Source organism: Quercus suber, unplaced genomic scaffold (assembly GCF_002906115.3).
Source record: "Quercus suber isolate HL8 unplaced genomic scaffold, Cork oak 2.0 scaffold_469, whole genome shotgun sequence".
NCBI lineage: Eukaryota > Viridiplantae > Streptophyta > Magnoliopsida > Fagales > Fagaceae > Quercus > Quercus suber.
Window position 1 is genome coordinate 1,724 of NW_027069920.1, and position 14,816 is coordinate 16,539.

At 32.4% G+C, this 14,816-nt stretch overlaps 1 protein-coding gene and 1 long non-coding RNA gene across 3 annotated transcripts; one reads left to right on the forward strand and one right to left on the reverse strand.

The window, feature by feature from the left end:
- Positions 1–225: 225 nt before the first annotated feature.
- Positions 226–5,226, reverse strand: LOC111994470 (alpha carbonic anhydrase 4). The gene is made up of 7 exons (XM_024026359.2): positions 4,942–5,226; positions 3,256–3,473; positions 2,720–2,826; positions 2,502–2,604; positions 1,749–1,907; positions 1,585–1,638; positions 226–576 (listed from the first exon to the last, which is right to left on the reverse strand). The coding sequence occupies exons 1-7, from the start codon at positions 5,057–5,059 to the stop codon at positions 487–489; spliced, it is 849 nt and encodes a 282-aa protein (XP_023882127.1). The 5' UTR covers positions 5,060–5,226; the 3' UTR covers positions 226–486.
- A 7,854-nt stretch (positions 5,227–13,080) lies between these two features.
- On the forward strand, positions 13,081–14,813 carry LOC111994474 (uncharacterized). 2 transcript variants are annotated; one of them, XR_002881090.2, is made up of 5 exons: positions 13,081–13,198; positions 13,324–13,359; positions 13,950–14,067; positions 14,147–14,204; positions 14,692–14,813. It is a non-coding gene; the product is annotated as an uncharacterized LOC111994474 (long non-coding RNA). The 2 variants fall into 2 exon arrangements; XR_002881091.2 differs by lacking the exons at positions 13,081–13,198; positions 13,324–13,359 and having other exon boundaries at positions 13,366–14,067.
- The last annotated feature ends 3 nt before the right edge of the window (positions 14,814–14,816 follow it).

The window sequence follows — 14,816 nt, forward strand, 5'->3', positions numbered from 1 at the left end:
CAAGCATTTTACATTATTGCCTCAGTTTTTGTGTTATTAGCAATTACAAACAAGAAAACACTATAACCCAATTTTAAAGGGCAATGCTTGGCACTACAAGAATTGCCACAATATTGCATGTCCATATTCTGCGCCTGTTTCGTCACTCTTTAACAAGACACACCTCCAAACAAACAACCATGAAGAATCCATTCGAGGGAATGATGAATGGTAACGATGTATGTATGAACCACATGGTAAACTGCTCCTAATGTCATATTTCAAATGGTGTAGCATTAACTTAAAAACAAACCAGAAATGTCACTTCTTGGATGTTTATATCTTTTACCTGCTGAACATGTGCATAACAAGTTCTTTGTATTGAGAATAAAAATCCCTTAACACAGGGAAGGTGTTCTAGTTGGTGTGTATAAAAATCTCTTATTTTGGAGATAATGCAGTTATGTGGTTCTTCAAGTATTAATTTTATTTTCGAATTATAGAAACCTAAGTAGAACCTCCATTCTCTTTTGGTGTGTAAAACTCAACTGCTATTTCACTCGATCGCTGAGTTGGCCTTGCATTTGCCTCAAATCCCTGGAAAAAGAACAAAGCAAAAATCAAATTCTCCTTGGTAAAAACAAAACAAACACATTAACTTAAAGTGAACCAGCACTTAGAGGAAAATTGATTCTGTAACATTGTCTCCATCACCCGCTAGTTTTTGTACAGTTTCCTTTGCTTTACGACTAACGTATTTACTCGTTCTTGCATTAAATATCTCAAATGAAGTGCAATAAGTAGCTTTGCCAAAGACGAGCAGTAAATGTAGTAGAAGATCCAGTCCACGTACCTTCAAGTTATAATAGAATACTCTAAGAGTATCATAATTGCGTACTTCTACCTCTCATATAATAATGGGTCTCACTAATTAAATTTATGATATAATCAGCAATTTATGGTACTCCCGAAGTATTCTATAATTTTCCCATACACTTCAAACATATATATTATGAGCTATAGCTCAACTGATACTTCCTCTCTCATTGGGTTCAAAACCCATTGGGTGCATGTGTAATACCAATAATTTTTTTTTTTAAAATACTATACATACTAAAGTGAACAGAAGGCACGTTATGGATTGGCTTACCACTTTTCTTTTTGGTTTTTAGTTTGAAAGCAACTTAATTATTAATTGTTTATAATTTTTCTTCGCAAAAAAAGTTATCCAAACATCAGCCGTAAGGGTTTCAGTAAATTAAGCCAAAAGCTTAGCTTCATGTAAATGACTACTATATTGGTCAAGAATAAAGCTTCATCATTGGAATTATCTTTCAAATCTCAGAACAGCCATTATGATTTCTTCTAAAAAGCAGGTGGTGGCAACCACTCCTACTTTGAAATGCCTTCTCTAGACTTCTTTAATATATTGGATGTATAATTGTATTGGACCATCCACTCCAGAGATTTCAATGCCAAAAAGACATGTTAATTAAATCAACTAGTATATTCTATATTGAAAATCATTTGCATCTGAACAGCATATCCTTAATTTCTATGGAGTATTTAATCAAAATTATGTTATCCCAGTTCAGAAACACTTACATCATGAACAGCTTCCCTTAATGCTCTCACTTGCTCTCTTGAAACTGTCCTTACCTATAAAAGAGAAGTTCTATGTTGGAAAGTGCATATGTGGAGTAAAGAAAAAGAAAACAAAACCAATATTGCAGTTATTGGTCAAGAAAATTGTGTGCTTAGTGAAGGACCTTCTTGACTATTGTCCAAATGACACCCTCAGTGCAGGGAGGAACTGTAAGAGAACCAATGTATCTGTAATACTTTCTGCTCCCAAACTTAATAGCTCCTGGGTTAAAGATCCCCAAATCTCTCTCTTCTTTTCCAACTGACTTTATGTGGTGGAACAGCTTCAGAAAAAGGGGGAAGGGCATAAAGAAATCAATAATCAAAAAAATTTGTAGGAAGAAATAATCACACTTAAAACTAAGATTTTGATAAATTCATGAAGAATACTACTCTTCTAATGATTCAAGTGTAGTAAAAATGTCATTGAAATAAATGTCAAGCAGCTATTACAATACACAAATGAATTTTTCAAAATTGAAATTCTTGGCATTTTTTGTCATGTTAAGTCACTTAATTATGTGTTGAGCTCTATGTTCATTACTGTATTGACAGCTTAAAAAGATCATGCATGCATGTAATTTTTTTATGTGCATTTAATATATAAAAAGTATGCATTTATCTGAATAATACTTATGTGCGAAAATATTACGCACGTCTATATGCATGTGTGTGTGAGAGAGTCAGAAAGAGAAAATCATCTCAAAATTCCATTGAAAGGAAGGGGCCAGTGAGCCAAATCTATAATATTTCCAATAACATCCATCTCCTAACTATGGATTTAATAAAAAAATGTGATGCATTACTGTAAATAGTGCACACATTCATATGCATTAATGGATCTCAAAGAGCAAATGAATAGAAAACCATCAAAATACCTTTGAAAGTAAGGGATCAGGGCGGCCATATTTGTAAACAATTCCAACAACAGCTATCTCTCCACTAGAGCTTAGATGAACTATGTGGAACTCCAAGTCATACCTGAAAATAGAAGATTAGAATTTTGCATGGGTACAAAAGCAATGTATGGACTGGGTTGTTCAAAAATCAATTAGCCCATAGATGTATTAAATGTGAAATGAAGGCAAACAAAAACCTTGATCCATTGAATGTGTGCTCAGATGGTGAATGCCAATGACATTGTAACAGCTTGTAGTCAGTCCCATTTATGTTAATTTTTCCGGCATCCCCTTTCCACATCACCTGATGAAACATCCGTTTCAGATAATAAATTAATCAATAGTTTTCATCTGATTTAGTACATCTATTACCCATTTATATGGAAATGTTTTATCATGACTACTACAAAACTGTCATCAGAGTATATGTGTGTGTGTGTACATGTGCACGCACATACAAGTATGAGTGTGTTTATTACATCTTTAAGGAGTTAAAGCTTAGGATTTAGAAGGATCATATAATTTGTCCATGTGATGCAGGTTTCTATAAACAGAATAGGTTAATCATAATGATTAACCTGTCCTGGTTCCAAATGGTCCAAGTTGGGGGTATGCAACTCAAGCATTCATTAGATTAAGCTTGCAAGCATCAACCGAATTGGTGCATCATGAATATCACAACCGTGAAAAAAGGATAGCAAAGTATAGCTTCAGTGGCAGGCTGGCAGCTTACCGTAATGTCATGTCCTCTGTTCTTCACAACAGCCGGAGCTGGTTGGTAATCCCTTTTTAATTTCCCCAGGCTAGGAAAAACCTGCACCCTTCTGTTCAGAAGATCAATAGGAGATTGCATTTTCCCATTACCACAAGCTTTCCAATGTGGATCGATTTGGCCCCATTTCTTTGGCCCTTTACCAGTTCCTTCGGTGTAAGTAAATGGGGTTTCATCATCTGTAAGGCATGAAAAGATTGTTCAAATACAGTGATTGAAGTAATCATGATCTGAATATTATGATTTTACATCACTACACTCCGGCTCAAACTGGTTACAAGTGTGTTTAAACTTCCCATTTTATCTTCCATATCATTTTGAAGGAAAATTATTTATCCTTTCTGAATGTAGAACTCACCAATTGTTATTCTCCCATATCCTAAATAGGATGGTTGATGAGTACTAATAACAGTCCCATTTGCTAACATATAGTGAATTCAATAGTCCTTCCATTACTAGGTGAAGCAAGATGTTATATTCCATTGTCATGCAAATGACCAACATCCAAATGCATCCATATCTTTAAAGATTAAGCACTATCAAGATAAAATCTTACAAAGAAAGTGAAGTAAAAATGTGGAGAGAGGGAGAGAGAATCTTATTTTCTCAGACATAAAGAAAAGAAGAGCAGGTAATCCTAGGAGAAGTAAAATAACATTGGAAAGATAAAAAGTTTGACTTTCTTTCAGAAAGTGCTGAAACAAACCTAAGATTCTAACATTGTTTCCTTGTTTTATTCTTATCACTTGGAACCCGATGCAACAAGAAGGAAAGAAGCTAATACTTACTTAATTCTCAAGCATAAACCGAAAAAATAAAAATTAAAAATTACAAAGCAAGAACAGAACATATATATATATATAATTAAATAACTGTGTATGTGACAGTGGTGCCACTATAGTACTAATTACTGTAAAAACAAATTCATCTTTTTATTAAAATAATTTGCATCTGATCTGAGTAGCTTAAAAAGTTCAATCACATTCATATTTAGATTGCAATAATCAAGGAGGCAACTGTCTTAATTGATAGCCTAGGTAATCAACAATTAAAAAGGTTGACCGGTTTTAGTGAAAATCCTGGACAAGGAGGATTTGTCTTAGTGCGATTAATTGTTATTTGGTAAGAAATACAATTGAGTGCACACTTTAAATTGTCTGGAAAATCGGATTTCATGAGAGTTAATTAAAATAGTACTTTTTGATAATGTGATCTAAGCAAATAAGACATTTGAATCAGAATTCAGAAAAAAAAAAAAAAAAAAAAAAAAAAAAAAAAAAAACTAACTTGCAGCAACATTATAGAAAAGAGAAGTGTATAATGAAATCTGGCATACATGCAATTGCCAGAATGTGTTGATCACAGTGCCACCATTAATCAAAATGTGATTTGATCAAAGAAAGAACTTCCACCAAAAAGAAAAGGATGAATTTTTTGTCTTTGTATGTGTCTATGCAGACGATTGAAAGAAACCATTCTTCAAATCTAAAACATAAACTAATAAAAACCAGCAAAATCCTTATAAGAGACCTTGAAGATGAAGTGGGACAATTATATGTTTGCATTGCTCATAAGTCATAACTAAGAAAAATAAAAAATAAAAAAATAAAAAAAGGTAGCTGTATGATAGAGAAAGAGAAAACATACCCACTTCAGAATCAGAAGCTGCAGAGAAGTTGTAGGGGTGGGATGAGAGAATGAGAGAAGTGAGAAAGAGAAAAATGGTGATGGTGATGGTGATGGGGTTGGTGTGGAAGAAGATCATGGTGTTTTTTTTTTGGCTTGGCCTTTGTTGGTGTTTGTGTTTAAAACTTCAGTACTAGTGCCTATGTTGTCTTTTGCTCCTCACTGTTGCCTAGGAGGAGTGCAACTGTGCAAAGATTACTCCTTTCTTGAAGCCCAGCTAAGCTAAGTACTACAGCACCGAAATGCTTCGCTGCTTCTGTGACGGCTTTTTACTCACTCTTTTGTCTTTTCCATATAACGGTTAGGAGGCATTAATGGCATAAACAACTCGTGCCTTGTTCTCAATCGACTTTTATTTTTATATTTTTTAATGAATAGAATTTTCTGGATCCTAAAGAAAATTTCTCTCAAGGGAAAATTTTATGCTTAAATTTGTTTGAAAGAAAATTTTTTTAACTGATGATTAATAAAACCATTAACATATATTTTTAATTTTATGATCTATTTAATTATAAGTTATATGACTTGTTTTAATAATGAAAAATGTTAACAAATGTCCTAAAAGTATTGATTTAAAAACTATTTTTAGAAATATTTTATAGAAAAATGATAAAACAATTAATTTTTTTGACAGCTTTTTATATTTCTTATGAAAGTGGGGTTAAAAAATTTCCTAATATGGTTTATTAACAATTTCTCTAAGGCTTCGCTTGGGAGGAAGGAATGGAATTGAATAGAAAGGAATAAAAAGAATAATTTTAGAATATTCTTCCCTTCTCTTGTTTGAGAGTTTTAATAAGGGAATAGAAAGTTCATTCATTTATTTAGGAGTTTAAGTGGGAGGGAATGGAATGGGTAGGAGGGAACACTCATTCCTTTCTATTCCCTTAAAACCTCAAATTTTCATTCCTCCCGAAATTGGGAGAAATTGAAGGGAATGAAATTATATTTAATGATTTTTTTACTAAAACTCCTAAAATACCCCTATATATTCAACCCTTTATTTTAAAACAAGAGTTTAATAGTAATATTGTCATAAAATGATTCCATTCCATTCTCTCCATGTTGCTCCCAAACAAGATTACTTACATTCCATTCATTTTCATTCATTTCCATTCCTTTATTTTAAAACATCCAAACAAGGTTACTTAATTCCATTCTATTCCATCCCTTTCCATTCCTTTATTTTAAAACATCCAAACAAGATTACTTAATTCCATTCCATTTCATTACTTAATTACTTAAATACATTCCATTCCATTTCATTCCTTTCTATTCTCTTATGATTATCTCATTCCATTCTATTCCATTCTCTTATGAACTCCCAAGCGGAGCCTAAAGGCACCCGTTAACATCATCCTTTAACAATACACGTAAATAGTGAAGGAAAACTTTTGTACATTTATCTAGTTTATTTAAGGGCAAATTACAACTTACCAACTTATAGTTTGGCCCAAATTTAAGTTACTTATGTATAATTTGAAATTTATCATTTTACTCACCTAAGATTAACTCAGTTAGAATTTTGTAATCCACATCTGATAAAAGCATGGCTAAATATGTAATTTTATTCCACTTTTATGTCTTTTTCCTCTAAAAACACAAAAAAATATAAAAATATAAGATCAAATAAGATTAAAACGAATCAAGCAGAACACTTGCATCATAAGATTTCAAACCACATATAAGTAACTTAAATTTTAGTAAAACCTTAGGTAGGTAAAGTGTAAAATTTCAAATCATAAGTAGGCATTTTAAATTTTGGTTAAATCACGAGTAGGTAAGTTGTAATTTTTCTTTTACTTAATATTGAAAAAGCAAAAGGTGGGACCTACAAACAATGCTTTTTTACCAAAAACAATACCTAACGTATGAAGAAATAAGCTACAAATAAACTTCTTTGTTGCGGACCCACGAACAAAAGAAAATTTAAACAAAAAGCCAGTTGATCATCAAAACCCAAATGCAACTCGAATGAATATTTACATGTAATTTTAATCATATTATTTACTAGGAAAATTTAACAATTGCCTTAAAAAGATTGGTTTATGAAATATTTTTAGAAATATTTTATGAAAAAATAAAATAAAACAATTGATTTTTTTGATAATTTTTTACATTTTCCATAAAAGTGGTATTAAAATTTAAAACTATTTTAAAATAGTCCATTAACAAATGTCCTAAAAACACACGTTAACAAGACCTTTATTTAATTAATTAATAATTATAGGACTTATGTAAATGATTTAACATGTTAATTCAATTTGAGTATCCATGCTTACTTTTCTTTTCTTTTTTCTTTTTTGTGTGGAGAAGCCACGAGATAGAATTTTTTTCCGCTAAATAAAGAAAACAATCATATCTTACTCAAAGTTAAATGAGGAAAGCCAAGCGATAATTTTCCAACACATTTTCAAATAGCTACCCAATATAGGAAAATGAGCTAATTTTCTAGGAAATATATTTTTGGAAAATAATTCATTTTCCAAAAAATATTAATGTCAAAACAAACAAGGCATTTAATGTCAAATCCTATCATGACATATGCTAATCCTTATTACCCATAAAAAAAAAAACAAAAAAACAAAAAAAAAACAAAAACAAAAAAAAAACAAAAACAAAAAACAAAAACAAAAAAAAAAAACCAAAACAAAAAAACAAAAACAAAAACAAAACAAATAATGTCAAGTCTTATTTTTGGGATGCATTTATAAACCAGTTTGTTAACTATTTTTCCTACTATTTGCTAGTTTCAAGTGAATCACCTATTTATTTTATTTAATTTTTTCTTATTTTCCCTATATACAGGTCTCACATAAATCACCTACTTATTTTATTTATCTTTTACTTTTTATCTACAATACTTTTAGCAAAAAAAAATTCAGCGAAAACTTAGATAAGTTATTCCCAAGACACATATAACATCTTACAAATAAGAATGAGGTCTTAATTGGCTTACTATTCAACAACTATCATGCAACTACTGTTCGACTAGGACCATATCGGGCGGCCGAATGGGTTAATCGGGAACCGAACTGAAATTTGGTTTTTTAAGCATAGAGAACCAGGCATGCTTGTTAATTCCGTGAACCCCTTAAATCGGGATTGGACCACACGGTTCATGCAAAACCGGTGGCATGAACCGTGCGGTCCAACCTCCGTTCAAGCATGCCTGTTAAATAAGAAAAAAAAAATGACAAGATAAGTTATTCCCAAGACACATATAACATCTTGCAAATAAGAATGAGGTCTTAATGTGTTCAACAACTATCATGCAACTACTTTTAGACCCAAACTAGACCAGGCGGTCCGACTGAGTTAATTGGGAACCAAACTAAAATCCGATTTTTTAAGCATAGAGAACCAGGTATGCCTGTTAATTTCGTGAACCCCTTAAACCAGGGTTGGACCACACGGTTCATGCAAAACCGGTGGCATGAACAGTGTGGTCCAACCGTAGTTCAAGCATGCTTGTTAAATAAGAAAAAAAAATCAGAAAATGCGCTTGTCAGGTTTAGAACCTAGGCATAGTCAGAGATGCAGCTAGAGCCTAACCACTCAGCCAAGCTTGCAAGTTGATGCTCAAAAAAAAAAAAAATACTTGAAGTAAACTTAATGCAATTTTTTTCTTTCTTTTTTTTATAAAAACAACTTAACACAATTCTATTCTACTTAATTAAATTATCCATCTCTTACAAGGAATATAAAAAAAAAATTATAATTAAAATCCTTCAAAGATGTTCAACTTTATTTCAAAAATTAATCATAAATTTTAATGTTTTCATGGTTATTATTTTATTGTATTAACTTTCTTATTTAATTATTAAATATATGCTTGAAAATCATTAAATTTCCCTCACATATATAGAAATATTAGTCAATTTTGCTAGTTTTATAAATTTAATATCTATATTATCTATATTTAGGCTTTAATTAATTATTAAATTAATTATAACATCGTCACGGTTCGACCCCGATTCAACCTCGGTTGAACCTCAAAAATCTTGAAACTCTCCCTTTTACAATTTAATAAACGGTCTGGGTTTCAAAACCATGTCTTCCAGCTGTTGGTGATGACTATCTATATGAGTATTCAATAAGTTTTTCACAATGGCTAATTTGGATTGATGCATAATAAAAATGTTGTCAATAATGCACACTAGGAAAAGTAATTTTACTTCAATCAAAATGAGATTATGTNAAAAAAAAAAAAAAAAAAAAAAAAAAAAAAAAAAAAAAAAAAAGCCAGCTAGCTTATTATTCTGAGCCCTCCATTACAAATAATTTTAAAAAAAAAAACATAAAGCATTTTAGTATAAAAAAAAAAAAATCCTAATCAATAGGAAAATAAGGGCAAAAAGAGCAATAAGATGCTATAAGGTGTTTCAAGCAATATTACTCTTTTATTCTTATTTTTTTAAAATGTAGTTTTGCTCTTTTGTGTGTGTGTGCCCTTTACGCTCTATCTATCTATCTATCTATATATAGATAGATAGATTTTTTTTTTTTTTTCCTTCAAATTATGATGGGGACGGTACATTTAGTGCATAATGCATATATGTTCTTTCTTTATTATTAATATTCATTGTCTTTTGTTTCTGAATTTTCCCAAATGGTTGGCAAGAATTAAAATATCAAAATCTTTTTGTTTCTACTACACCTACGAGAGGAAAATTATCAATCATGAGGGAGATCAAAACTATACTTTGCAATAAAAATACGAAGATAACTTTCTAAAGGATTGTTTGATTTTGTACATTAAAATAGGCATTATTGTAAAATTTAATATACTATCAATCATAGATAATTTTAGTGGTTTAAAAAAAATTAAATTTCATTTTAATAGAATATTTATTTGAAATGCAATGAACAATAATTATTTTTTATCTTTTATGTTGTGTATTTATTAACATAGACTGAATACATTTTTTTTTTACGTTAAATTAAATCACATTGCTGCAAAGAGTTGTTTTTTCTAATGACTACTAAAAAAAAAAATACAACTTTGTTTGAATTTTAATTAAAGAATATATTGTTCTTTTAAAAAAAATCTAATATACTACATTTAAGGAATTGTAATTAAGTTTTACCCTATTATTATTATTATTATTATTTTAACCCAATGGCCCAGCTACATCTACAAGATCACGTGTCAGGTAAACCAAAAATACATTACAAGGTAACAGATATTCAAAAAGTTTTCAGGGGAAGAATGACTGCTAACCAGACCTGGGTCATGAGAAATATTGAAAGTACCATAGGCAATTCACAAACAAAATGGGCTTCTGCCCTTTTCAAGCAAATTATATAGGGAAATGTCTTCCTTCCCAAATTAAATATAGAAATACCCCTCTTTTAAAACTCGATTTTTTATAAAATCGAGTTAGGCCTTATAGTGACGTTTTTAAGGAGCCTACAGTGGCATTTTTTAACTTGACTTCAATGAAATTGAGTTATAGGCAATGAAATTGACCTATAGTAGTGTTTTTTTACCTATAACTCGATTTCTTTGAAGTCGAGTTAAAAAAATCATTATAGGTCCTTAAAACGTCACTATAGACTCCTTAAAACGCCATTATAGGGCTTTAGAATTTTTTTTTTCTAACTCGATTTATCAAAAATCGAGTTTTAAAAGATGGGCATTTCCCTATTTAGTTTGGGAAATGGGGCATTTCCCTATATAATTTGCCCGAAAAGGGCAGAAGCCCATTTTGTCCGGCAATCCACTAGGCCTTGTTTTGAACCGTCTGCTCCATTATAAATTGACCATTTCAGCAACCACTTTTTTAAGAGAGCAAAGCTAGGAAGTAGGAATACAATATCAACGTGACCTATTGTGATTAAAACAATATTACTTTTGTTGTATATATAGGCACTACAAAAATACGTGCCCACGTTTTTTTTAGCGTTTACAAAAAACACGGCTATAGCTTCCCTATAGGCGCATTTCACTAAACACGGCTTAAACTGTGGTGTATGGCCACATTTTGTAGCTATAACTTAAACGCTGGTCTAAAGCCGCATTTATAAGCACCTGAAGCTGCGGTTTTTTTTTTTTTTTTAAATGGAGGAGCTATAGCTGCGGCTTTAAATTGTGGCTATGGCCGCCTTTTACAACTTCAACTAAAGGTATAGGTGTATAGCCATGTTTTGTAGATGCGGCTACTGGTCCAACTGAAAGTTAAAAAAAGAATAAAAAAATAAAATAAAATAAAATAACCCTCATTCTATTTTGCTTGACCAAAATCACTCTCTCTCAATCTCAACCAAAAAAAAAAAGGATAATTAAAGTAAACTCACCTGTGGTATGACCCATTTTCACTTTGCCTACCCGTGGTTTAAAACTTTACACTTTGCCCACCTGAGGTACCTTCTGTTAGGGATCTGTTACCCACCTCTCCTTTCGCCATTAGAAAAACACATTTTTAGGGAAAAACAAACATAACAAAAATAAAAAGTTAGGGTTTTGATTGCTTTAAGAAGTTCTATAAGAACAAAGTGGAGAAGAACCCAAACCCGAAAACTACTCTCCAATCATTCTATAAACCTCTCTAGTTTAATCCCACTCTCCCCTATCATTCTATAAACCTCTCTAGCTTTAGTTACAAGATTTCTATCCCTAAGTATCCTAAGAATCCTATTACAATTTTTCACATCTGGCAACAACCCATTTGCTATCATCTTATCAAAAACCAACAAGCATTGCTCAATCATGGATTTCTTCGTATAAACCCATAACGAAAGATCAAGAAGCTTAACCGAAACCTCATAACCAACATACCCATCCACCAAAACATCCACAATTCCATGCACAACTACACTAATAACCCTCTCCACCACCCAATAAGCCGACCTCATCAAATTATTCTTCACAAGTATTTCAAGCATGGCACAAAACGCAAACTCAGACCGCTTAAACCCTGGTTGACCCTCAACCCATCAAAAGAACCGCAAAGCGATTCTGGGTCTAATCCGAATCGAATCAAGAACTTGGATGAACAACTCGAGGTCAACAATAATAGCTTGAAATTGATTAGATACCCAGTTGTTGTTACAAAAAACCCAAGGCTTTTCTTCAATGGAATCGAAAATAAGGTCTTTGTATTGGGTCTTAGAGATTGTAGCAGGAGTAGAAGCTATGCCTATTGTTAGGTTCTAAAGATTTAGGAATTTATGTATTTAGAACTCTAATGTGTAATGTTGGCAAACCATGATCAAAACAATATGTTTAAGTCTTGTTTAGGCTTGCTCAAAGTTGGGTCTTTCATGTAAAGTTGGAATTGAGAGGCTGCAAATGCATTGGTGCATTTCGACCTGGCTCGATCGATCGAAGGAAAGACTCGATTGATCGAATCTCAGGCAAAATGTTTTTCTGCAGAATATTCCAGCTCAGCCCTAACTCATTAAACGTTTTGGGTTTTCTGTTTTTACCCTAGGTATATAAAGAAAAACCCTAGCCACGTTTTTAGAGTTGCTCCTGTTGTATTGTTGCTCATACTTTTTTGTATTGTATAAATCTTTTGTGAGATCTAGAGGAGTTTTCCTTTACACAAAGCTTAAGGTTTTCTAGGTAGAGATTACTTTAAAACCTTGATGATCAACTCAGTTGCTGCTATTGGAGCTTAAAGAATAACAAGCGTGGGTGCTTGTATCTTGTGGAAAATCCAAGAAAGAAGGAGTCCGTGGATTCGAAGCTTGCACGTGGTCGTGTCAGTAAGTTCTACTGGTGGGTAGTATTAGGAAGTCAAGCGGAGAGCTTGTAAGTCCTTTTGTATGAACTTCAATTCTTTCATAGTGGATTTAGGTTTACCTTGAGGATAACTAGGTCAAATCCTCCCCAGGTTTTTTACCGGTTTAGTTTTCCTGGGTGATCATATCTTGTGTTATTTCTATTATGCTGCTTTATACTTTTAATATGATTGTATGTTTGTGATAACCTAAAATCGCATAATTTGACTAAGTAACAACTTGGCTAATTAACTACGTTAATCTGGTTGGTTTAAGGGGTCTAAAACCGTTCACCTATGGTTGTAGTGCTAGAGGGATAGTTGTGAAAAGAAGAAAATAAAGGAAATAAAAGGATATCAATTTGGTCGACTAAAGCAATCTTACTCTAGTTTTTTTTTTTTTTTTTTAAATCTCTCTACCTCTCAAACCCAGAAACTACTCTCCGATTCATGAGCTAAGAGGGGCTTTTACAGCGCGTGAACCACTAAAAGTGATTTTCATTGAGCCCTTTGATCTGTGCTATTCCTCCACTTTGTTCTTTCTTAAAAAATTAAAATCTTAATTTTTTGATTTTTGTTATGTTTGTTTTTTCCTAAAATAGTGTTTTTCTAACAGCAAAGGAAGAGGTGGGAAACAGATCCCTAGCGGAAGGTACCTCAGTGTATTTACTGTAATTATCCAAAAAAAGAAAAAAAACACTCCAGCTAGCTATCACTGTGCACCGACCCCTCTACGCCGCTGCCGCTGTCACCGTGCTCCGCTCCACGCTGTAGCTGACCGCTGCTGCAAAACCTTCACTCTCTCAAATTTTTCTTCGTTTCGCTTCGTTTCGATGTTTTTCATGAACAAGAAAGAAGAACAATGCTATGATTTTTTTTTTTAATCTAAAATGGATTGGCTTTGGCTCTAATTGATGCGATCAACTTCGTTTAGTTTAGTTTTTGTAGTTTCAATTTCTTTTCAGTATTGGAGTTTTATGGATTTCTAGGGTTTTGAACTGTCGGATTATGCGAATAATGTACATAGAGCTAATTGCTTATTACTTGTTGAAATCTTTGTGATATGTCTCTATGGATTTCTAGGGTTTTAATCGTTTATTGCTTGAATTTTAATTTGTTTATTGCTAAGGGAGCCAAGAGGGCCGTTGCTTGAAATCTATAGAAATTATATAAAAATAAGTGGTGGATATGCTTATCTATTTTTGTAGTATCATTTGAAAGGTCTCTTGTTCTCTTTTACAGGAATATGGGTTTGGAGAACCCCTATAGAATTGGATATTGATGGAGTTAGAATCTATGTCTTTTACCTTGACACAGAGGGATTTGAAAGTATTGGGAAATCTAATGTATATGACGACCGGTAATCTCTAACACTTTGGTTTGCAATTACCGGTTGAAATTTTTTGCGTGCTTTTCATTTCTAATATCTGCTTTTGCAGGATTTTTGTTCTGGCAACTGTCATGAGTTCTGTGCTCATCTATAACCTGCCTGAGACAGTTAGTTGCCCTGACTTTTACTTCTTCATCATTTTGTTAATTTCTCTTGCTTGGAACTGAACTACTTTCTTAGTTTACTTAAGGACCAAATCTGAGGTTGAGGATGAGAATAGTAGGATAGTCATTTCCTAGATTTTGTATGTGTGTGGTTGTAGAGAAGAAATATGGTTCCAATTGTGAATAAGATATGTTCTGTCTTGGATGTGGGTGGCCGTGAAAGAATGCAAAAAAAATGAGAAAACATATCCTGCTTTGAAGGGGCAAGAGTGATGGATGATATAGAGAATCCACTTACAAAATATTTTATAGATTTATCATGTCATTAGTTAAGACAATTCATTTTAGGTTCTTGAGATGCCAATTACATATGAGCCTTTACTTCATTTGCAAGGTTTTAGGAAGCAACTTTTGTTCAAGCCCACATTTCACTTTGGCACGTCTTGGTTAATATGGCTATAGTAATTTGTCTGTCTCATTGTGTGCCTAGATTCGTGAAGCTGACATCTCTCGGCTGTCATTTGCTGTTGAGCTTGCCGAAGAATTTTATGGGAGGCATACAATACAAAGTGATTTTCTACGGAAGTTTAGAAATGCTTTCCTAGGATATTATCA